Here is a 23,247-nt window from a genome sequence, read left to right on the forward strand (position 1 = left end):
ACCTCTGCTTCATTTTCCATGACAGAAGAGACAATTCAGAGAGGAGCAGCTATAACACCAGGCAATTAAAAATAAAACACCAACCCAGGGAGAAATAATACAAATACCTACTGCCTTCTTCCAGAACAACTCAATAAATTCTCTCCTTAAACTGCACTTGAAAATAAAAAACAAATAGGTTCTATACAGAGTTATTTATAGCGTGATGGAGTATTATGGCATTGGGAGGTGACAAACCTTAATGTTTATTTTCCCCTTATCACGCCTATCAATCAATGGAGACATTACTTTAAATTATAACCTGCCCTACTAGATCCTGATGAATAATGCTGGCTTATGCATGCTGGCCAAACCCCTCTGCAGAATGCAAAGATCCTTCTTCCCCTGCCGTTTCCTTTCTTCCTGACATTTTGTTGCTTTTTGCTCCTTTTTTTTTTTTTGCCTGTCAAGAATTAGGTCACAGGCAGCGCAAGTTGGTTGCTAGTTTCAGGGAGTCCATTATATGTTCATCCAATCTAAACTGGATAGTTAGAAAGACACGAGGTCAAGTTCAATTCAAATCTAAGACACCTGCGCTGTATTCCCACCGGTGCTTAGGGAGGTAGAGGAGATTGAATAGACGCTCCTACCCCTGGGAGTCAGTTGATAGAGATAAGAAAGAATGGAGTTAAAAATGTGCAGAAGTGTTGCTATACTGGAAGGAAGACAAGATCCACGAGTGCAGGCCATCAAAAAGATAATGATGCCACTAATCCCTAACCAGCCTGCAGAACTTTATACGGGTGGCTTTTAATCTGGCTCCTGCACACAGCGAAGCCACTTTCAAAGACATTGTCATAGCATTTATTCCATCAGCACTGACGGACTCACAGCTGAATTCTTGCAGTTGCATTAATGCTAAGAATCCTTTTCATTTAAGATCAGCTAAACAGCTTGGTTTATTACACTCGGTCCTAGCTGTGAAAGAGGGGGAAAGAAGAGCTAGTATTCTCTCCCCATTTTTCTTTACAGGATTCTCCAATCTATTAGTTTCCTTAATTTATCAAATTGCAGAGGGATGTTGGTGTTGGCATCACGGTCACTCTGGAAACAAATAGGTAAAGAGGGGCATATTTTGAAGCATTACCTCAGTCTGGAAACCCTCCACCAGGATGGCCACCAGGAGGTTAAAGAGAACATAATTCCCAAATGTCATGAGGGCGATGAAGTAGAGAGCAGCCCAGGAAGAGGTGGAAGCCATGCCGTTGTAGAGAACCTTGTTCCAGTCTTCCTGCGTCAGGATCTGGGGAGAAAGAGCAGCGTGAGCACTGGGAGACATCAGAGAGGACAGAGGCATCAAAGACAGCAGCGCAAGCACTAGGAGACGTGTCCCTGTTGACATGCGCTGTTAGCGGGGCGGTCTAGGACACGCAGCGTTACGTATGCTCTGGGCAGACAGAATAGCGTCTCCAGCCTTAAACTGGCAAATGGCAGTCCAGCCCAACTATACCACTGTACCCTGGTATAGTGCTGACAGTGCTCCGGTAAATGAGGACATTGCGCTTGGCCCTCAAGAGAAGTACCGTCAATGAATTTCAGATCAGACTTGCCCCTCATTATCCATTAGCTCATAGCAGAGACAGAGAAAACACCTGCGAGTCCCGACTCTCGTGCCCCTACTCATCACTAAACCACGCTTTGGACTATGGGCAACAAGCGGCCCTAGCACCGATTAGTATCACGGGCAAGAGAAACCTGTAAGTGACTGTGAAGTACGGCATTTCCTTCTACCTGCGAGGACAGCTAAATCCAGCAGAGACTGAAAATATATAATTCCCATTTGCCACGTGTATAAATGATTGCTGTAAAACACTGGAGAGATATGACTCCACAACATCTTTCTTGCTCAAGGGACTTGTTGCAGCCTTGATCACAGACTAGTTCTCAGCTCACGTTCCTGCTCATCCAGCACTTTACCTCTCTGCTCTCTCTCAAAACATCGCCATCAGTTATACAAGAGCCTCCTTCTCCGCAGCTGACATTGCTGCTAGCTCTATTTTTTTTAGCTCTCCATTTTTTTCCAAATATTGTCTGAAACCCTTCATCCTCCCCTGCTGCTTCCAATTTTTCTCCCCCATGGCAATTAGTCTTCTGACTTGTATAAAGTGTTCTGGAAAATGGACATGGACTGTCCCTCTTTCTTGCAGTCCCAAAGCATATGTTTGTTCAAGAGGTTTTGCTGGTGTACCTGGAAAACAGTGACGATGGCCCAGAGCAAGGAGTCAAAGTTTTTCCGATCAGGAAGGGTGTCCCCGTCTCTCTCAGAAGCAAACTTACAGCCAAAGAGATGCATCCCTAGAATACTGAACACAAAAAGCCAAGACTGGAATAAAGAGGATGTTAAGGAAATATCATATCATAGGACTGTCTGTGCACCAGGATTAGAGCTATAGGAGAGAGACTTTACATAGATAATTTATTCACCAAAAAACCCCTAATTTTGAGTCAACTGAAACTATTTATAAAAATTTGAAGGAAATTCTGCAAATAGTTTCAGGCAAAAAAAAAGGACTAATTGGAAAAGTCAAAACACTATTTCAACATTTTCCAAACAAAAATGTTTTGACTTCTTGTTTGAAAAAGATAACTTTTTATTCACAGTTTACCAAAACCTAATTTTAAATGAAAGGGGGTAGAAAACTCAAAACAAAGGACTTTAATTGAACTAAAACAATTTTGCTGTGAAAGCCAAAAAAAATCATTTTTGGCCAATCCAACTTTTTTTTTGTTTCTTTTTTAATTTTCCAGTTCACCCAATGAAGTGAAAAACCAATGCTTTGCACAGCTCGGCCCTGCATCTCCCTAGCAACTGGTCATTTAGAGGGAAGCTTTCCATCAGGAAAGAGGAGAGAAAGCTTTTAAGCTGCCGTTTGTCAACCTTCCCAACATCTGTGCACCTCGTGGAGAAACCCAGACCTACCCCCAGGTCCAGGAGAGAGAAGCTCATTAGGATTTGAATTTCGTGAACACCAACAGGTCTGGTCCATCATAAAGACAGGGACCTTTTTTCAACCTCAGTTTGCTGTTCCAATATCCCCAAAATACAGAGCTGCCCAGATCTTGGGCTCTGGCTGAGGGTTATTTATGAACATACCTGCTCTAAAACCTTCAGCACAGGGGGAATAGGCTGGCTGAAGATGGAAGGGCAAAAAGCAAGGGGGATAAAAGAGCCAAGTTTGAGAGACCGACTTAGCTGGGTTTATTCTGCCTGCCCTTTGTCCAAGGAGGGTATTTAGCCAACACGGCCTGCTTGGCCTCTCAACCAGAGCAGTACTGCAATGCCATCAACCCGCTTCATCGGGATTATGTCAGGACAGGAATCGGCCAGCAGAAGGGACCCCCCTGGAAAAGTCCATCGCTAACGCAGATGTCTTATTTGGCAAGAACTGAAAGATTCAGCCAGGGCAGCAAGCCCAGTACCAGGTGCTGGTCCAGGAATGCCCATATAAGCAACGATTCACTTCACTGCGGGCTTCCGGGCTCCTCTCACCTGCTACTAAATAAAGCATTCCCATTCAAGGGAGGACAGCCAGGGTTATTTACTTCCGAAAACACTCACACAACCTACAGAACTGCCTTGGTCTCATCCACTCGCTGGTTTTCACCTTAAAGCACAGAACATCAGCAGCGCATGACACCCAAGTCCTTGCCACACACTCACCTAAAGATGAAGATGAAAAGCATCAGTAGCATGCAGAAGGTGGCCACGTTGTCCATGGTCTTCATGAGGACCACGAGCTGGCGCTGGAGGGCAGGCATGAACCGGACCAGTTTTAGGACTCGCATGAGACGGAAAGTCCGTAGAACCGACAGGCCCCCGCCTTGCTGGCCCACGATCTCCCAGACACTAAGGAAGACAAGAGATTTACTGAATAGACCTCAGCCCCGGGAAAGCAACGCTGAACATAACTGCGTGTAGGCATCAAAGAGAGAGAGCAGGGACAAGAAAAATCCACTCTTAAACCTGGTGGTGTTCAGGGAAAAAGAGGGGTGGGCAGCGGAGAGTCCGTCAGGGATGGCCGTACTGCAAGTGCCATCCGACAGCGGAAACAGAGCCAGATCTGCAGCGGCGTGACAAAAGCACATTAAAAACATGCCCACGAATCACTGGCTGCATCTGTAGGTACAATTCCAGTGTTCACGTGCGACCGGCGGGGGAACGGGCACAGCGAACCAGCTGGATGCTTAACTAGAGCTTTGTTAGCTGAAGAGTTCAAGCCAAAACTTCCCAATGATTGGGGGTGTTTGGATCTGGGGCTTTAGTTTGGGCCTCTCTGAAACGCACACAAAGAAGCCTCTGAATACATGCCTGCGTGTCCGTGTATGTGCATCCATCTATCTATGTGTGAATACGAAAAATATAATAGACAGGTATTCATTATGTTATAGGGAGCTATTGAACACCATAGAGAGAACCAGTGATGGCCTGTTAGGCAAGAAGCTAAGAATAATGCCCCCAAAATTCAAATACGGCCTTGATGAGGCATACAAGTGAGAGGGATGGAATGGGTGTACTCCAGGGTGGGGAGAAAGAAAAAGAAACTTGGAGGTGGGCATTACTAGGAGGAAACAGAAAAGCTGCATGCTATGAATACGACAAGGTATCACAAACAGGTATGGCAGGACACGTGGAAAACTTCAGAGGTTGAAAGCAAGACAGAGATGAGGTGGATTGCTGTAGAGAGTTTTTTCAGGACAGCGGAAAACTGATAGATGAAAGGACTCTGCAGGGTGCAAAGCCTAACACAGGAGCACATTATCCTGTGCTTGACTTCATCAGCTCAGGGAGGGGAAACCCGTGTAGGGAAAACGCCCTGCTTGTACCTGATCACTACAATGATCCCATCAAAGATGTTGTATGGATTTTTGATGTAGCCAAAAGGACCGTACACAAGGACCTTCAGGAGCATCTCCAGGGCAAAGAGACTTGTGAAGACTATATTGCTGATCTCCAGGGCATTGGTGAGCTCCTCAGGCTGGTGCCAAGAATGAAAAGAGAGGAAAAAAATAAGGAGTTAAACAATACGGGTCTGTTCTCAAGGGCTTTGCGAGTTTAAACCAGGTCTGAATTATGAGAGCATATAAATGTCAGTGTAGCAGCATCACTTACACCCCTGGGTCTAGATGAGTAGGCTCGTGTAAAGGAAAACACCAACAGGGCAGTGCAAGATAAAGTACCCATGATAAATTACCCAGTAAATCCACCCTTGACATTGACATTAATTACAGCATCAGTACCGTCGCAGGAGGAGACATTTGTAACACTGTCCAATAGCGAGACTGAGCATTTCCATAACCCACACACCAATTATCCTATACGGAAGGGAATGTCAGACTGCTCTCTTGCACACGCATCAATTCTGGGTCTGCTTTCTTTATTTTCGAGGTATCTTGCTCTTATATAAAACTAACACCAAGACTTCAAAAGTGATTAGTGATTTGCGTGCTGAAGCTGAGATGGTTAAAGGAACCCAATTTTTAGAAACTCCTGTGGAAATTAGCCCCTCTTCGGTGTCTCAGGTTGGGAACCCAAAATCACTTGACTTGAACATCTTAAGTATTAACTTATGCTTTGTATATAATCCTGTGTGCATTTCCAGCACGTTTCACCCAAGGACCCCAACACGTTTTACAAGCAGTACCAAAGCCCCAGACTTTTCACTTGAGCTAGGCATACGCATGTTATAAACACACCACAGAAGGTAAACGGAGGCACAAAAAAGTTAAGTGACTTCTTTAAGACCAAACCATTAGTCAACGGCAAATCTAGAAACAGAATCTGGGAACTCTGACTTCCCCTCCTGATCCAAGCTCCAATTAGCCCGGTAGTCAGGCACAGTATTTAATAACTATGGACACATGCTTCAGTTTCACTGAAATCAAGAGCCAGTGATCTGTTGAACAAAGGTTTGAAGACCAAATTTATAAATGTTATTGGCACCTACAGGTGCATATAGGCACATAATGGGATTTATGAAAGATCCTAAACAGACTAGGCACTTAACTCTCATGGATTGCCACTAGGAGTCAGGCACCTAATTCGCTTGGGCACTTTAAAATCCTGTGTGCCCATCTCCATCTTTAGGTACCTAAATATTGTTGCAAAATACTGTTACTGGCCCCAAGTCACAAGTCTGCACGCTGTATGTTAACAAAGAAAAGTCAGCATCTGGATGACACTGCAGGTAGTATTAATTACGGACACCAATTAAGAATTACTGTCCGAGCCCCCAAGGTCTGGAACAGGCTGCCATCGGAGGTGGTTCAAGCACCTACATTGAACACCTTCAAAAGCAAATTGGATGCTTATCTTGCTGGGATCCTGTGACCCCAGCTGACTTCCTGCCCTTTGGGCAGGAGGCTGGACTTGATCTTCTGAGGTCCCTTCCAGCCTGAACATCTATGAATCTACAGCTCACAAACAAACCAAATGAGAAGAGGAGGATCCTCAAATGAGGCAGTAGCTGAATCTGTAACCTAGTTTGCCTATTGCATGCACTCTGTGTAAAAGGATCCCCGCTCTTCTGAAACCTCACAACAGGGCACAGCAGGGGTGGCTGAAGGACATCACTTGTAGCCTTAGCTCACTATGTGGTCACTTGTGTTTGCTTGTATTTCAAAGCATCCAAGTACCATCTGACTGAAGGGGTTATAAATATGCAGGCAGATGAATACACAGACAAAAACATTTGTGCATTTAATTCTCTTTCATTGGCTCTTATTGCCGAAGTCTCCCAATGTGCTCGCTGCATCTCCCCTTCCAGTTCACGTTGCCTTACTCCCTCTTGGTAACATTTGGAGTAACATTTTCTCCAAAGACTTGGGCCCAAATCATTTTGCAATCATCTTGACTTTGCGCTGTAGTCTCTACAGACTTGCACTGACGCTGGTGGGAGTTTGTTGTGACAAAGCTAAGTCCTTATCAAGGGATGAGAGAAATGGCAGTATCACAAAAAAAGTAGGAAAAAAACTACCGTATGTACATACGAGATACTGTTCGGGCACTTAAAATACCGTAGCCATTTCAAAGGACTTTTATTTTTGTTCAAGGCATAAAAAGGAACTTAGTCCACAAATGAGGTCAGCTCTCAGAAAATGCTTATGTTTCGACAGCAGGAGGAGGGGAAGGTCAAATATTTGAACCTCCTGACGAGAAACCAGAGGGAAAGAAAACAAAGGGTTGGATCAGCTCTTGGCGCGATGTGCAGAGATTCATGCCTGTCACTCTCATCAGTGAATAGATCCCTGAGCTAGAGTTTGACAAACACTTGACATATAGTCCAAATGACTTCCCTAGCTGATCTCAAGTTAAAATTTTAAAAAATGCTTTAGCTCATGATATTATGCACACTTTTGGTAGAAAATGCTATACAGCCTGCAACACACGCACGCAACGTAATAAATAAGGTGTGACCTTGCACGTCAAGTTTCACCTCAGGACAACTGCAAATGCTCGAAGTCTACTTTAGTCGTGAAAATGCCACCTCGCACATAACTGCGACAGAAGAGAAGCAGCCTCTGCGGTTGCGATCATTACAGGGGTTATATTATCAAGGAAAGAAATGCGGTTTTGGAATCCTTCCTTCTCATCCATCATCACCGGTAATTTGCAACCGAGCCGCCAAATTGCACCTTCACTGACACCCGTGCAACCCGCTCAGCTCAAGAAACAACTACAGGACAGCTGTGAAATGGGACTGCTGGCATATAACTAAGGGGCCACGATGGCCCTGCAGTTAGAAGGCAGTGAACGGCCTTGAAGCGCGAGCTCGAACAGGGCACCGCTCGCCCTTATCCGTTCCTAGAAGATGCAGGAAGATGACTTTAAAAAAAAGGCAGCCAGGAGAGGAGGTGATTTGAGGCTAATAAAATGATTGATTGATAACACTTTGCATTCCTCTAGCACCTTCCAGTTGAAGGTCTCAGTACATTTAACAAAGCCCTTGGGCATGGGCACCAGCACTAGATACGGGGCAGGCAAACAGAGGTTACATGACTTGCCCCAAGTCGGGCAAGGAGTCAGCAACGGCAGAGTCTGAATCAATGGATTTGCAAAGGAGCTTCGGGGCACTGGGCTCCAGCTCTCACGGGGATGTTTTGGGATTTGGGTTCCTTCCCTCCAGATGGCTTTTTTTATTCCCAGTCTCTGGCCATCCCTGTAGTGAAAGCACACCGTGCACTAAAGAAATGCATAAAACACGCCATTAAAGGCACCTGCTTCAGGCTGTGTGTACTCCCACATGCCCTGGACACCGGTTCTTTATTTTCAGGTCCCTGGAAAAACTCTAACCCTGGTAAAAAGAGAAATAAGTTCAGGGACCTGTCAGTGGGAATCAGCCCGTCTCCTCACTCGCTGCCAGAAGGGCCAGAAAGCATTGCTAATGATCATCACCCTCAGCTAGAAGGGCTTCACCTGACAGATGCTGTTGTAAATCATCTCAGGGGGGAAAAAACCCAACATCCTGAGATAACCAAAGTCTTTAATTGGTGTCACTGCTTTGGCTGGGGTTCAAGCTGCAGGAAAAGTGATTTCAGTGCCAAGGAGATGGGCTGGTGCGGTGGGGAGTCTGGGTGGCTCACACTGTTTACCTAGCAAGAAAGACACGGTAAGAGAAGATTTGAGAATAACCTGCTGCTTGCATTGCAAAGAGGAGAGATGTCACCTGCACTGCTCATTAGACGGCTTCGCGGCTGCTCTAACCACAGGCACCGGCAGACCTCGCGGTGGAGGGACTCCACCGGCTGGGCCACGCAGGGGGCTGCTCTGAGCTCAGCATCCATCACACTGGCATCTGCGCTACAGCAGAGGGTTTATCCCTCGCTCTCATCAAACAGCGCCTCAGGAAAAATAAAATCCATCCTAATTTCGCTTCCTCTGAAACCCCTCCGGCCAACACAGTTAATGAACAGAATGGGCTCTGCATCCTGGGGGAAGCGAAAACCTTTTTTCTCTGTTCACGGCACAGGTGCAGTGTTAGGGGAGGGTCACCTCACCTGGCATTGCTGGGGAGTCGGGTGCCATGGTTGTAACCCACTGATTCACAAATGCGTGAGATGCATTCCCCTTTCTGCCCACCCTACGGAGGATGCGGGCCTGTAACCGCTCCTGGCTACAGAGCCCGATTCATTAATTCTTGCTGCAGACACTCCTGGAGTCCCCTGGTGTGCCAGCCAAGAGTGGCTGCTCACAATTACCTGCCATCACACTACAGCATCCTCTAGAGACTCAGGCAGAGCATCCCAACTTTTCTGTTGATCTTTGCCACTGAATTAGTCTCTGCCCTGGGGCAAACTATTCTGCCTCATTCCTTCAGGTCTGTACAGCACCGAAACGCACTTGCAGGTGTGTCAGAGTGCCTTCTCGTGCTTTGCATGGCGATCTCTCGTCTCTTTTGTTCTTCTTTTATTGTAAATGAACTTCAGTTTCAAGACAAAAGGTCACTTTGAACCACAAGGCTGACATTTTTGCTCAGCAAAAAGTTGGGATGGGCTATTTCAACAATATCAAAAGAGGTTTTCGAGAATTTGTCAAACCGGAAAGTGCCCCGAATGTGATCCTGTCTCAAGAATATCTCTGTTTTTTCTGACAAATCAGTGCTTTCTGACAAAAGGAAAAAAAATAAATAAATAAAAGAGGTCCCTGAAACACAAAAAAAAAGAAAAAAAAAATCTCCACCAGCTCTAGTCATCACAGACGTGGGAGAATCAAAGATGCCTGACAAAGCCCCGGTCCCTTGGGTACGTTGCCAAGTGTGAAAGAAAATCATGCCTCCAAAAATCAAGCTGTTTTTTCCCACGCACTGTCATAAACAAGGGAGTTTGTTTCGCATACTCGGAGAGGGCACGCTCGGAAACGGAATTTGGTGAGGATTTGGAAAGTACAATATTTATATGGTTTATTACAAATGAAACGTAGCTCTTGATGCAAAACACGAGGCTCACTGGCAGCATAACGCTTCCTGCCCACCAATTTGATGCTAGTACATCTGTCATAGATTAAAATTCTCCATTAACATAAGATTCTGCTAATTCTCTCATCAGTGGCAACAGTGACTAATTAAGAGGAAAACTCCTTTTGATTAAAACAAGTAGTAGAAAAAGCAAAAAGGACCTCAACATGATTCAGATGGAAGAAGATGTAACGCTACAGACCTGGTCTTAGAGGAGCCTTTGGAAAATACTAAGCTGTTTCCCTGCTGGACCTGCGCCCGTGTTGCCCTGGATAAATCATTTCCTGTTAACTGGGTGGCTGTTTGTAATGCCGTCCATTTGGTGACAGACCCAGCAGTACGTTGACAAGCTCTGGCTCCAGGTCCAATGTGAATGGGCAGCGCGGCGTTTCAAACGCTGTAGGTTTTCAAGCTTCCTGGAGAGGAAAAGCTCCAGGAGCGCCCATGAGCACTTACCTGGTTGTCAGGATCAAGTGTGGCGGTGAGGACATTTGCAGGGGATACGGCTCGAGCTCTGCTTATTGATTTCCAACAGTGCGTGTTGGTGTGAATCACAGCAGAGCAAACTAACAAGGGCATCTGGAGAAACACGAAGAAGCTGGAGCTGTCGCTGTCAAAAATCCAAAGCCAGGATTTCCCGGGCTTAGACCGAGTCGTTCAGAGCATCCGTCTGGTTCAAAGAAGTCTTCTTTCCGTGTGAGACACCCGCTCGGGGTCTGACTGGTTACTGCCAGTCCAAAGTGAGACCTACCGGAGAGAGGGCAGAGTGGTCTTGCAAAGTATGGCCCAGGCATGGGCGAACCGGGCAGCTGCCCAGGGCCGGACACTAAAAAGTCTGTATCTACGGCCAAATCGGAACCCTCTGAACTGATCTGGAAAGATTTGGAAAGATTCAGAGATTCAGATGCAGACACAGCTATCAAGCCCAGGGGGCTTGATACTAAAGTCTCCCGGAGCTGCCAGGAGTCCAGGTACAGCGCTGAGTATGGCAGAGGGTAGGTGTATGCGAGACAGTGGATCAGTGGTGCTGCGCTACTGTTGCAGGAGCTGCCTGAGCTGGAGCAAGGAAGCAAGAATAGGCAGGTGAGCACAGGAGTGGACAACGGCTTGTAACACCGACACATTCAGGTCCAGGCTATAATCTTCCTGGGTTATATGGGCAAGCCTCTCCCCCACCTGCTCCCTCCCTCTCTTTGTATCTGAGTTCTTTTATCTATAACAAAGTCCTTTTTTGTCTATTTAGACTTTAAGTTTTCTGTGGCAGGGACTGTCTCTTGCTGTGGGTCCATGCAGTGCCTCTCACAACGGGGCACCAGAGATACCGCTGTAATACGAACAACAATGAAACGTCCAAACGTACCATCCACCAGGAGCCGTAGGCGGAGGAAGACCTTCTGACTTAACCGCAAGAGCCCGGAGCTAGGAAGGTGCCTCCAGAGCTTCTTTGCTGTGCTTTAAAAATCAGGTTCCCCCAGCCTACATCCCTTAAATTCAAAGGACTCTTTCCATGCCTCCTGAATTGCATCCTAAAGCGATGACACAGGCAGCCCATGGAAGCACAGGTAGCTCTTCTTGGACCGCTTTGAACTGATGAAGTCCTGCGTTTCAGGACCCAGGCTCGCCAATAAATCAACACCTGTGACCTGAGCCAGCTGGATTCCTTTTGTGTACGTGTGTGTGCTATTAGATGGGATCTGACTCTTCTCTCGGTCAATCTTGACCTCGCGCGTCTGTAGCAGTAGGTCCTCTCTCTGCCGGGCTGCAAAGTTCTTGTGTTCGGATGCATTTTCTCACCCTCTGACAATACAAAACATGCTTTTAAGCAATGATCTGGAGGTCAATCGAGAGAGCCATGCTTGAGGGCTAGAACCTTTTCAGAAATGTTTTTTGGAGAGCGGCAGCTGCTGACCAAAAAGGAAAAGACTCAACGGCAACAACAAATGCAGTACATTTAACATGTTTTTCTAGTCTCAGCCAGTACGCTAGCTCAGCCAGAGGGCTTTGATCACAGAAATGCTCTACCACACTTAGAGGAGGCATGCAAGGCCTGGGATAAGGGTGGAAGGGAGCGGAGAGATGGAAACAAAAAAGGTCCAGTTCCAAGAAACAATTAGCAGAGAGATAAGCTGCACCTGCCCAAGCCACTGCCAACAGCGATCCTTTGGAATTAGGAGGACGCTGGCAGGTCGACCGGAGGCTCTGCAAACTCTTGACCCACTAGAATGAATGGTATGTGGGGCCACCATCCAGCTGCTTATTTGTGAGTCGATTCCTCTGGCACAGGATGAAGCACTGTGCCTTTCTATTAGGGCTGTGCGAAGCTTTGGTCCCCGATTTGATTCGGCCCGATTCGGTGGCCGAATCTCCAAATTCGAATTGAATCAGGAGACCCTTCAATCTCTCTGAATCAAACTGGAACCCTCCAAATTGATTCGGAAAGATTTGGAGATTCGGATGTAGACACAGCTTTAAATGTTTTTTCTTTATACCTCAAGGTACCAGGCAGCTTGTGAATGCTGCGATGCTGGGGTACATGGAGCGTCCCACAGGAGGGTGGGGGCTCCCCAGCATGCTCAGCAGCAGACCCAGAGGTGGACCAGAAGCACTCCCAGTCCACTTTCGGGTCCACTGGGGAGCGTGCGGGGGGCACCCTGGCTTGGTGACTGGTGCCTCCTGGGTCCAGGGGTCACCCGGGGTTCCCCCGTGGCTAATTGCTGAGCTGGGGAGGGGGCGCAGGGGCCTGACACGCTCCCCAGCAGACCCGGGAATGGACCAGAAGTACTTCCAGTCCACTTCTGGGTTTGCCACTGACCACGTGGAGGGCCCCCTGCGCTCCTGTAGGACGCTCCATGCGCCCCAGGATCGCAGCGATCATGAGCCATGCCTGCTACCTCAAGGTAGGTAGCTTAAACTTTTAAAGCTGTGTCTATGTCCGAATTGCTGGTTCTCTGAATCGACATCAAATCTTCAGATTCGGATTCAGCTGAATTGAATCAGGGACAGTGATCTGAATCAACGAATCAAATCGCTGCCTCTGATTCGGGCCAAATCTGAATCCATGCTGAATACGGCCCGTTTCGCGCAGCCCGACTTTCTATCGTGGTCGCTCCCAACCCTACATCTTAATGGCTTTCTCTCCTACCACCTGGGCTGAACTAAACCTCATCCAAACGCTGAGCTAAGAAACTTATTTTGGGGGCAAAACCAAGTGACTGAATGTTATGGTTTGCATATGCGGCTTATCCATGCTGTGACGGTGGGCTTTGGGCCGCGGTTCCCAGCGTGGTGCTCATGGGTGCCCTGGATAAAACTTCAAAGGAATACGAAGTAAACGGAAGCTGCATTTTGAAGTTGCAGATCTAATGCAATTTTAAGTAATGGGAGAGATGAACAGATTGATCTAAATTGTAAACTTTAATATTCATATTGGTGCCTGCTGCTTTTTCTTTTAAATTCAAGTGTGCCCTTGGCACACACAAACGTTGGGAACCCCTGGCTTAGGTTCCCTGCCCCTCTGACTGAACAGTGCAGAAGATAAAAAGAAGTGGGAAAATACCACAGAAAGCCAGGGCTGCAGAATAGAAACCCACGTACACATGGGCTGTTCGTGTGAGGCAAAGAGGTAAGTATTAATACGTCTTTCCATCTCCTGCATGGCAGTTGGCTGCAGTCCCTCCCATCCCACAGTCTCATCACCTCATCTGCACAAGGCTTCTTACCCCCTTTTCCCTGCCCCTCACCTACATTTTCTTTCCACTTTAGCTTACAACAAGGGACACTGCTCTCCAAAAAACAATAAAAGGAATATGAAGCCATTTGTTGCTATCATATTGTTCCCCCTGCTTGGGTGCTATATCCGCCCCCCATCCTATATCTGCCTTGTCCGCTTAGATAGCAAACTCTTCAGGGCAGGGGCCGTCTTCTACCAGATGTGTACAGTGCCAAGCACAACAGGATTTCGTTCTTGGTTAGCACTTGGGCAGTATTATGACGCATGGTTATTATGACACTTGGTTAACACTCGGGCGGTATTATAACAAACACCATTTTATTTCAGCCCTAAATTACGCCAGGTTTGCCTTCTCTTGATGGACTCTTGGCTCAGAGAGAGACAGACGGCACAAGTTGTATCATAATGCAATTAATTCCTAGAGCTACTTCATATTTCCAGTTTGTCACAGCTAAGGGCAAGGTGAAGGTGGCCAAACTCTTCCGTCTCGAGGTTTTCTTTAACATCCATCACCTTACTGCTCAAGGGCTTGTTTCACAGAATCACCAAAAATCATTTGTTTCACTGTTTTCTTACTTAAAAAAAAAAGCTACCCGGGTAAGCACCAAGGGACTCCACGGTAGATACATCTGGGGATCAGCGAACTCTCCAGGGCATTTACTCGTCTTTCATTTTGCAAGTGCAAAACATTGACATGAGAGTGACAGGAATCACGATGTCTCCACTGTATTCCTGAAGTCTAAATCCTACCTCGCCTCCCTCGCAGGCATTTGAACAAGAGGCAGAAAAGCCCCAAAGCTCCCGTGTTTGTTCTGCTGCCAGTATAAAGCGAGCCCCCCCCGAACCTCGCCACAGCACACAGCATGGGCAGGGAGAAGCTACCAGGAGGTCCCTCCTGAAGCACACGGTTTGCTTGCTGTGGATCCAGAAGAAGATGCAAAGTTCTCAGCCACGAGAAAGACTGCAGAAAATAAATCTCTTTGAAATCATTACCATGGCAACTAAGGATTCGGAAGGAAAGATCCAACAGAAAAAAAAAAAAGAACAACCTCAGCTAGTCCCCAGGAAACACCAGCAACATTTTCCTGACTCATCATTTCCAGATTTCCTTTTTTTCCCCCCCCAAAGAAAACACAAGCAACAAGAGACATTAATACGAACATCCTTTTTGCTTTTGGGAGATATGCTATTCGGTTAAAGAGCTCTCTCCAATATCTGTGACGACGCAGATAAAATATAGGCATCAAAGTCAAATTGGAAATAGGATGCAGGACCAAAGGACCCGGAGTAAAAGAAGAGATCCATCAGCTAATGGAAACTGCATCCATGGGTCTGGCCAGTGGAAATGACTGTTGATGAGCAGCTTTTCTTTCTTGTCCCATGTCTACCCAGGTATTAATTAGGCTCCCAGCTTCTTTGCCTCCAGTCAATTTGAGCAATAACTGGATCGATGATGACGACTTGATGGAGCACAGGGTTGACCGTGTGCCTGGTGGACAAGTATCCTAATCACAAGTGATGCTACTACTGTCATGTCTAGTCGTTTCCCTTGCTGACATCTCAGCAGAGGTGTCAAATCCTGCCTGAGCCCCGAATCCTGTTGGCTCTTGTGCTTTGGGGTGTAGGCACTGGGCAAAACACTGTGAGCAAAGGCTCCACTGCAGCTGCCTCTGCTGCACCCCCTCTCTGGCTAGAAAATGGACTTTTAACCTGACAACTGTCAATTTAAGTGAGTTTGATGCTGTGCAGTGATGCTAAAGTCTCTGTCCTACCTAAACACTACATGATCTGTATGGAGCGAGGACAGCAAATGCCTGGCCTATTCTCATCTAAACTCATTGCATTAACCTGACAAACTAGTGCACCAAGCCTTCGTGAAACTCGCTCCTTGCTGACACTGCATCTTGTTCTGCCACTGGTATTCAATCAGCAGCTCTACAAACTCAATCTGCTCAGGACACGGAGACAAAGAGACACTCCTGGCATTGAATTGAAGCAAAGCAATTCCCCTTCCTGATGTTTCCAGCCAAGCAAGTATCTGGCTGAAACTGGATGTGGGCTCAGCTCTCTTTTGACAGCTTTCAAAAATCATTCACCACCTCTGAATGTCTCCCCCGCTCCATCCCTCATGACTGTAGCCAGAAGTAACTACCCCGGTCTCAGCACCTTCCCCAGCCACAGCTGGACCCGTGGTGCTTGCCCGCTTTTGCTAGCAATGAGGAATTAGGCACCTTAGGCTACAAGCAATGATAAGATGCCCAGCTTTATTTTTGGATGAGTTGATTTCCTCCGATCACCCGACAAGTCTTCTAAATACCCTTGCCTCTCCTCCCGTCGAGATGATGCCTGACCCTGACAGGTCCTGGTCCATAAAAATAATTATTTCCACCGAGCCATTGCGTGCCTGCAGACTTCTGAAACAGCTTCACAACGGTTTAGGCAGCTTTTGGCTCGGCCTCTGCAGAGCTCCTGCCCATCCGCAAAAGGGTTTAGGCAGACTTCAGAAGCTCGACAGGGCTCTGGCCATCCTCAGAAACCTTTCTATTCCCTCCAGTAAATATAACGCCTCTTAGCTACAGATGGTCTTGCTATTTTATAAATAGAAACTCAAACCGCACTTATTTTCAGCAATGACATTCATTGTCTGTGAGGCTCCATGAAAGGAAATGAGCTTTCGCTATTGTTCTGGGGCTGACCGCTCTAACCTGAGTTATGCTTAATCAGAACCTGATACCCTTGCATTCCTTCTTTCCGACCCTTGTGAAAAACTGCCTCAAAACAAAAAGTTCCTCCCATGGAAAATTGCTCCGGAAGAAGCAGGCTTGCAAGGGGGACCTTTGGTTTTGAGTGGCCTCAGCCCCTTCACTTTTTATCCTTCTCCTGATACCAAGCTAGGCATTGCATTGCGCAAGCTGATAGCAGGCACTTTTAGGAGAGTCTGGACTGTATCGACAGTTAAGTCCGCCTCCGCCCTCCCTCATTCCCCCCTCCACCCCGCCATGGTTATCTGCGTGTCCACGTGTCCCTGGTGTAGGGGCAAAGCAATGTTCCTGAAGTTCGGGATCAGGAGCCAGTTACAAAGAGGAACGAAGGTAGCTAAGCCCAGTTGCATCCTATTAACATTCAGGAAACTAAGATTTTGCTATAGAGTGAACCGATCCTGCAAGCACTATGGCTCAGGAGCTGAGGCCACAATCAACAGGCTCCTGAAGCCGTTAGGAAACCGGTTCCCACTCCAGGGGCTGAAGTAAACCACCTAAACAAAAGGAGCTGCCAATTGGCACGTTCCCTAGCCTCTTCCACATGGTCTTCTCCCTTCTACTTACGAGCTTACCTTCATAACCTGCCCTCCTGCCACCCGTCCTTTGACGACAGCTACATTCATTCCCCTGCTCCCCTACCCGTCTCTCACCCACTGACCACCTCCATTTCCATTTTAACCGACTGGCTTTCTTGCATACGTACCGGCTTCCGGCTGCTTTACCACTCCATCCAGGAGACCACCTGCAGGCGCTCCCTCAGTCTGATGAAGGGTGTTTGTGCCCGAAAGCTTGCCAAGAAGTATTTTCCCGACTATTTGAGTTGGTCTAATGAAAGATATCGGATTTACACAATGAACCCCGTCTGCTTAAAGCTGCAAATGGATTTAAAAAATCAGTGGGGAGCAGGAATAAGTGTGGATGCCTCACTCTGGTAGAGAAAGAAGACTGGCATGGGAGCAGGAGGTAAGCAGCCCGATCCTGCCCTTTGTTGCGAACCCTTACCCAGGGGGTGATGGTGGTGGTGGTGGTGGGGTGCTTGTAGCACTGAGTGCTATGGGGATCCTTGCTTGCTGAGAAGCCCCACTGCCAGCCCAGTTAGGGGTCTGCTCTAATCTACCATCTCTTTCAACCCCTGAAGCAAACCTGAGGGCAGAGAGCCAGCCCCCCAGGCTATGCCGTCTAAGCGGCACCTCTTAGGAAGCAGAGCAGAGATCCTTGCCTGAACTCTCAATCTCGCTCAGCTGGAGATTTCAAGTTGAATATTATCCTGGAAAATGCAAGAAAAACATGAACTGGCTCATCCCTCTGCCCAAGTTTCGAAGAGCTTAAGCTGAACAAAAGCTACATTTCCACTTGGTCACACCTTGTAAGTACTTGAGAGTTAATGCCCTTGATTTCCTGTTAATCTAAACCAAGTTTCGTACTTATCTTGCCATGAATACTTGAGAATATACCAAGGAGGGTGGGGGGAAAAACAGATTCGCATCTTCTTTGTACTGCTGGTGCACGGCTTTACTGAAATTGGGTCTCTTATGCTGGTAACTCCCTAATGCTAACCGACTTCCACAGGACAAAAAACTGTGGTTTCCTAGCGTCAGCAAAAATGAGGATAAATTGACAGATAGGCTCCATCAAGCACCTCTCAGTGAGACAGCCTCTTGAAGGGTCCCACTGTCTTTCGCCTCAAGGGCTGAGACCGGGGGACAGGTGGATGCAGGCTGGGGACAACAATGTCAGATGCAGAAGCCTGGAAGGCAGCAGAGGTGATGGGATGAAGCATGGGAGTAAGAGGAGGAAAGTGCCAAAGGAATAACTACAAGTAAATCCCAAACACCGCCGTCATTACAGGCAGCTACATCACCTTCGGTGAAGCGACATCAATAAGTGACAATAAGAGGCAATGAAAAGAAGATGGAAAAGCCCCAGACTATCCACTGCTAACTGTGATTTCTCATCCATGCCAGGATTTAGGTACAGGGAGTAAGGGTTGAGAGCGCGCATCGCTTTCCTGTTTCATTGAGTCTGGTTCTCAGCGCGGCACTGTCTGAGCAGAGATAACGCACGGGTGTTAATGGCAGTTGAAACCAGCAGCTGTACAGGACGTGAGCTGATGATGCCTGGGTCTTCTCAGCATCTGAACCAAATTAACAGCATAGGATTGACGCTTTCAGCTTCCCAGTCAGAAAAGGAAAAAGCCTTAGCAGCAGCAACAGGCCAAGAAATCTAAGTCACTATCTGCTGAGTGTCCAGAAAACGGAGCCTCTTGGATTAAAACTTTAAAATTTAAATTTTCCTGTTGCATGAGATGATACCTTTTATTAGACCAACTAAGAAATGGCAAAAAAGGACACAAAGGCACTCTCATGGACCCAAAGGAACAGATTTCCACCTTCAGCTTCCTTTGTGCAAAATGTGTATTTGCTACCTATGGGGACCGAAAGCTTGAAAACAAAGACAATTTTTTGGCAATTTATTAGCTGGTCTAATAAAAGGTCTCATCTCTGAACCAAGAGTTGCAGAGTTTTGCATTTCTTTTCATCTCAGACCAACACGACTACCAAACGCATCCCTGTTGCATAAAGCCTTCTTTAGATTTCAAAATGATCTTCTATCTAGAGTTGGGGGAAACCTTCCAGCCAAACCACATTTCTCTTTCACAATGCACTCAGGCTCCCATGCAATGATATATTTTTGTAGTGTATCCTGAGAAAACTTTGGGAATTAACTTAGTTGAAACCCCCCCACAAACAACACTGCACCAGTTCCTCCATGAGGCTATTGATCACCCCAATGTGTTAAACACTTGCCTGACCCTGACAGGTCTTGGTCCATAAAAATAATTATCCCTAATAATAAGCAGGGAGCTGGTTTTGAAGTCAGCCATTGTGGTGATTAACAGTTTTGATAGTTTCCATTAGCTTTGATTTGATTCCATTAAACTCCAACAGCAAACCTTTAATAAGAGTAGTTTCTGATTAAAGACAAGCTAATTCAATGTAGCCCATACAAATCTATAGGGCACTTTATATTCCCACAATCTGCATAGCCTATGCAGCTGCATTGCTGAAAGATTAAGCTGATATTACAGATTCAAGCACTGTGCTGGGCAAAGACAACAGGCTGTGAAGAAGGAAAAGCTGTAAAATGCTGCCAAAACTGTGATCACTTGGCTAAGAACAGCTGGCCTGGGGCTGCTGAGATGTGTAATGAAGCTGAATAGAAAAACAGGAGATACACCAAGGCAGGGATGGGAATCTCTCTACAAAGCAGGGTGGAGGGATGAAGAATGGACTTCCCTGCCCAGTGGATGCGACCCCTAATGGTATCATGGGAGACTTATCTGAGAAGGGCCTTGATAAAAAAGGCCTGAGTTCAGAAAAGCATTTAAGCATGTCCCATTGACTTTAGTGGGATTTAACACACATGCTTGAGTGCTTTCCTGACCTTGAATTAGGACCTGATGGATGAGAGTCGCACAGCCCTCAGGAAGCAGGCTGAGACCGACACAAAGGTGAGCCTGGTATCAAAGAGCGGGTCCCTGTTGACTTCAGTAGCATTCAGGGCTGCTTTATGCCAGCTACTGATGTGCTATATTCAGACTATCCTTTGCTTCCAGGGGAATGTGCTAAACTTAAAGGGAAACCCACCTACTACAAGGAATCCACGACACAGAGCTAATAGCTCGTGCAGAGATCACGGGGAATTCCTGGACACCATTTTTATCATTGGATAAAATTCAAGAAGAGGTGGAAGAGGCTGCTTCCTTTATTTCTATACCAAAAAGCCTACTGACCGCAAAGCCCTGACATAAATTCACTAATGTAAGAGAATCCAGAATTAAGACTTCCTTAATTCACCCCATTTGGCTTGGCAGGGGGCAGAGAAGATATGTGGTGCTGACACAAGTCGCTATCAGCCGGAGAGAACACAGTACCACTCATACAAGTTACCAGGCAATTACTATAAGGCACAGACAAAATCCATGTGAATCAGACAAGGGGTGACCCAGCTCAAATGATACCAAGACTGTAGCAGGACCTCCACTAATGGGCACGTGAGCATTGTGACACCACCCTGAGATACTTATACCGACACTGAAAGGTCTTATTTTGACTTCTGGGGCTGTTCAAGGAGCAGCCCCAACATACTCAAGCAATCTCCTTTTGCCCCACCGAATGCCAGGTCAGAGGATTACTCGACTTGCCTCAAACTGGTGGGAGTAAAAGACTGAGTTAACTTTGAGAAGCCCCTGGACTAAGGTCTGGACTCTGCTGCTGGGCCTGACCCTGAAAGTCTTGCTGCTGGAGTCCTTGGCTGGGGCAGACACCCAGAAACGCATCTGAATCCCTCAGCCTTCTCCCTTGCTCTCCTGCAGTTCTGCAATTAGCTTCGATTTCATAGATGTTAGGGCTGGAAGGGACCTCATGAGATCACTGGGTCCAGCCCCCTGCCCAAAGGGTAGGAAGTCAGCTGGGGGCAGATGACTCCAGCAGGGTGAGCATCCAGGCAGATGGATATCATCTTAGCAGCATCTTTTCATGCCTGGGAGCACTGACGTACCAGCCCATCCATCGGCCAGCAGCTCCGTGTTCCCCGCATCACTTTCCCCTCCCATGCTGAAGACAGCACCAGGAGCAGAGCTGAGCTGCATCAATCCCCCCGGCACCCCTTTACTTCATTCAGACTACAGCAGAAAACCCTAAATGTCATGAAAAAGGGATCTATGTGGGCTTAACACAATCCCTGCGGTGGTTCCTCCAATGCTACAAAGTTCTCTCAAGCTGCTGCTTAATCCCCAGATATCGATCATCACAGATCTCTGAAGATGTTTCACTCCATGACGTTGACTGAGGAGATCTTGATTTTCTCTGCTCTCTACTGCTGACATAAACAGACCCCTTGATCCACTTTGCCACCTAGTTTTCCTCAGAAACCTTGGCACAGATGGTTGAAATTTTCATGCCGCAGTGGTTATTAGATCGTAACATTACCGGTGACGACTTTACATCATTTGTATAGTAACATACTCAGGGCCCCTGCAGCTTGATGCACTAGGAATTAAGCTATAGCTACTAAAACAGGCTTAAGCAGTTCTTGAAAAGGTTACCTTGCCTTCTGCAGACTAAGTGCACGTATCAGCTGGCTCTCACATTGTGAATTCATATAATATATTGCTAGAGACAATAATATCCCATTTGGAATTTTCCTTTTTACAGTGCTATCAAATGTCACCTTTTCCCCACTTCTGGCAAAACCACCTACCCCACAGTCTCTATCTCAGTGGTTCTTAACCTTTTTAGACTCAAGGCACTCTTCAGAAAATGTCAGCTCTTAGTTTTCTACCAATTTTTGAGTATGGAAAAACGATAGATCAATTGTTATTGTTGCAAAGAACTTTAAGGAATTAACAAAGACTATTTATGGGCCTGGCCCAAAACCTTTCTCCCTCCTCTGGGCACACCTGCTCCCGGATACAGTCCGGATCCAGAACCCAACTTTGCAGCAAACCTCTCTGTATACAATGGAGCTGGACTCACTGCGAGGATCTGAACAAACCAGACCTGCCTCAAGTCTGCTGTGTAAAACCCAGCAAAGACTGCAGCTGAAATCCAAGAACTACGCAACTAAACAAAGGTCTGGTTTACAGTGCACACCAAATGAGCCCAGACAAATGGGACTGCCAGGCAGTTCAAAGCAAATCAGACCGAAATAAAAGCCTTCCTCAAAGAAGTCCATGCTGAATTCCACCCTCCACAGAGGAGAAGTTTGACATTGTCCCTTATAAGGGTCTTGTGCATTTCCTCCCAAGGGCAGGCATTCAAAAACCCCCGCACACATTAGCGAACACGATCTGGCTTAGGGCCAGGATCAAGGGGAAACAGCAACAAAGACATACTGCAGCTCTAGCAGTGTATTTGAAGCATGTTCTCAGAAGCAAAGCACGGGCCACGCAAACCTGAGTCATGACACCGACTGCACTTTCACGAGACAAATCTGTCCATGGCTCAGCAGTGAACAGAACAGTTTCATCATTAAACTCCCTTGGAGTCTGCTTTTAAATCACCTTTATAATTCTCCATCAGGAACTAACAACTTCTACCTGCTTTTTGTTTGGCCTCTGTAGAAAAACAAGCTATTTAACAGTCACATTTATAATCCTCGGCTATGTGGCTGTCATTTCCCTGATGGAAAATGTCACGCTGCTGCCCAGCACCAGTGTTATGGGTAACGTTATGTGAGCTTAAGAACCCTTTAAATGCAGCACTCAAAAAAAAACAAACCCCAACAACTCCAAAAACAAAACCCATATGAGTTAAGAGCCATAGCCCCAAAGGGCCTCTGAGGATAGGACTCTTCTGAACTGGGAAGGTGCAAGTGGTTAAAAGCACCCAGATTTAACCTAACCTTCCCTCCAGTGCAACAGCAAGAACCCCGCGGTCTGACGGAAGCAGGAGGGATGAGCTGATGTGAAGTGGTTGGGGAAAAGCAGGGTTGTTTCATGGAGGAAGGCTATATGCTTAAGCACAATTAACAATGCCAAGAACCAATGGAAGAGATTTACAATCCCCACTTCTCCCAGCCACTAGTGGATTTTCATAGATTTCATAGACATTAGGGCTGGAAGGGACCTCGGAAGATCATCGAGTCCAGCCCCTGCCCAAAGGGCAGGAAGTCAGCTGTGGTCATAGGATCCCAGCAAGATAAGCATCCAATTTACTCTTGAAGGTGTTCAATGTAGGTGCTTGAACCACCTCCGCTGGCAGGC

General features: G+C 46.8%; 1 protein-coding gene across 1 annotated transcript in view; it reads right to left on the reverse strand.

Moving 5' to 3' along the window:
- CACNA1G (calcium voltage-gated channel subunit alpha1 G) overlaps window positions 1-23,247 on the reverse strand; it is a 230,784-nt gene that overhangs the window by 165,499 nt on the left and 42,038 nt on the right. The window contains exons 9-12 of the mRNA XM_019542480.1: window positions 4,864-5,015; window positions 3,701-3,886; window positions 2,228-2,342; window positions 1,127-1,282 (exon numbers count right to left, since the gene is read on the reverse strand). Of these exons, the coding sequence (XP_019398025.1) occupies window positions 1,127-1,282; window positions 2,228-2,342; window positions 3,701-3,886; window positions 4,864-5,015 (609 nt within the window). The remainder of the gene's footprint in view (window positions 1-1,126; window positions 1,283-2,227; window positions 2,343-3,700; window positions 3,887-4,863; window positions 5,016-23,247) is intronic.

Source organism: Crocodylus porosus, unplaced genomic scaffold (genome assembly GCF_001723895.1).
Source record: "Crocodylus porosus isolate Cpor-Errol unplaced genomic scaffold, CroPor_comp1, whole genome shotgun sequence".
NCBI lineage: Eukaryota > Metazoa > Chordata > Crocodylia > Crocodylidae > Crocodylus > Crocodylus porosus.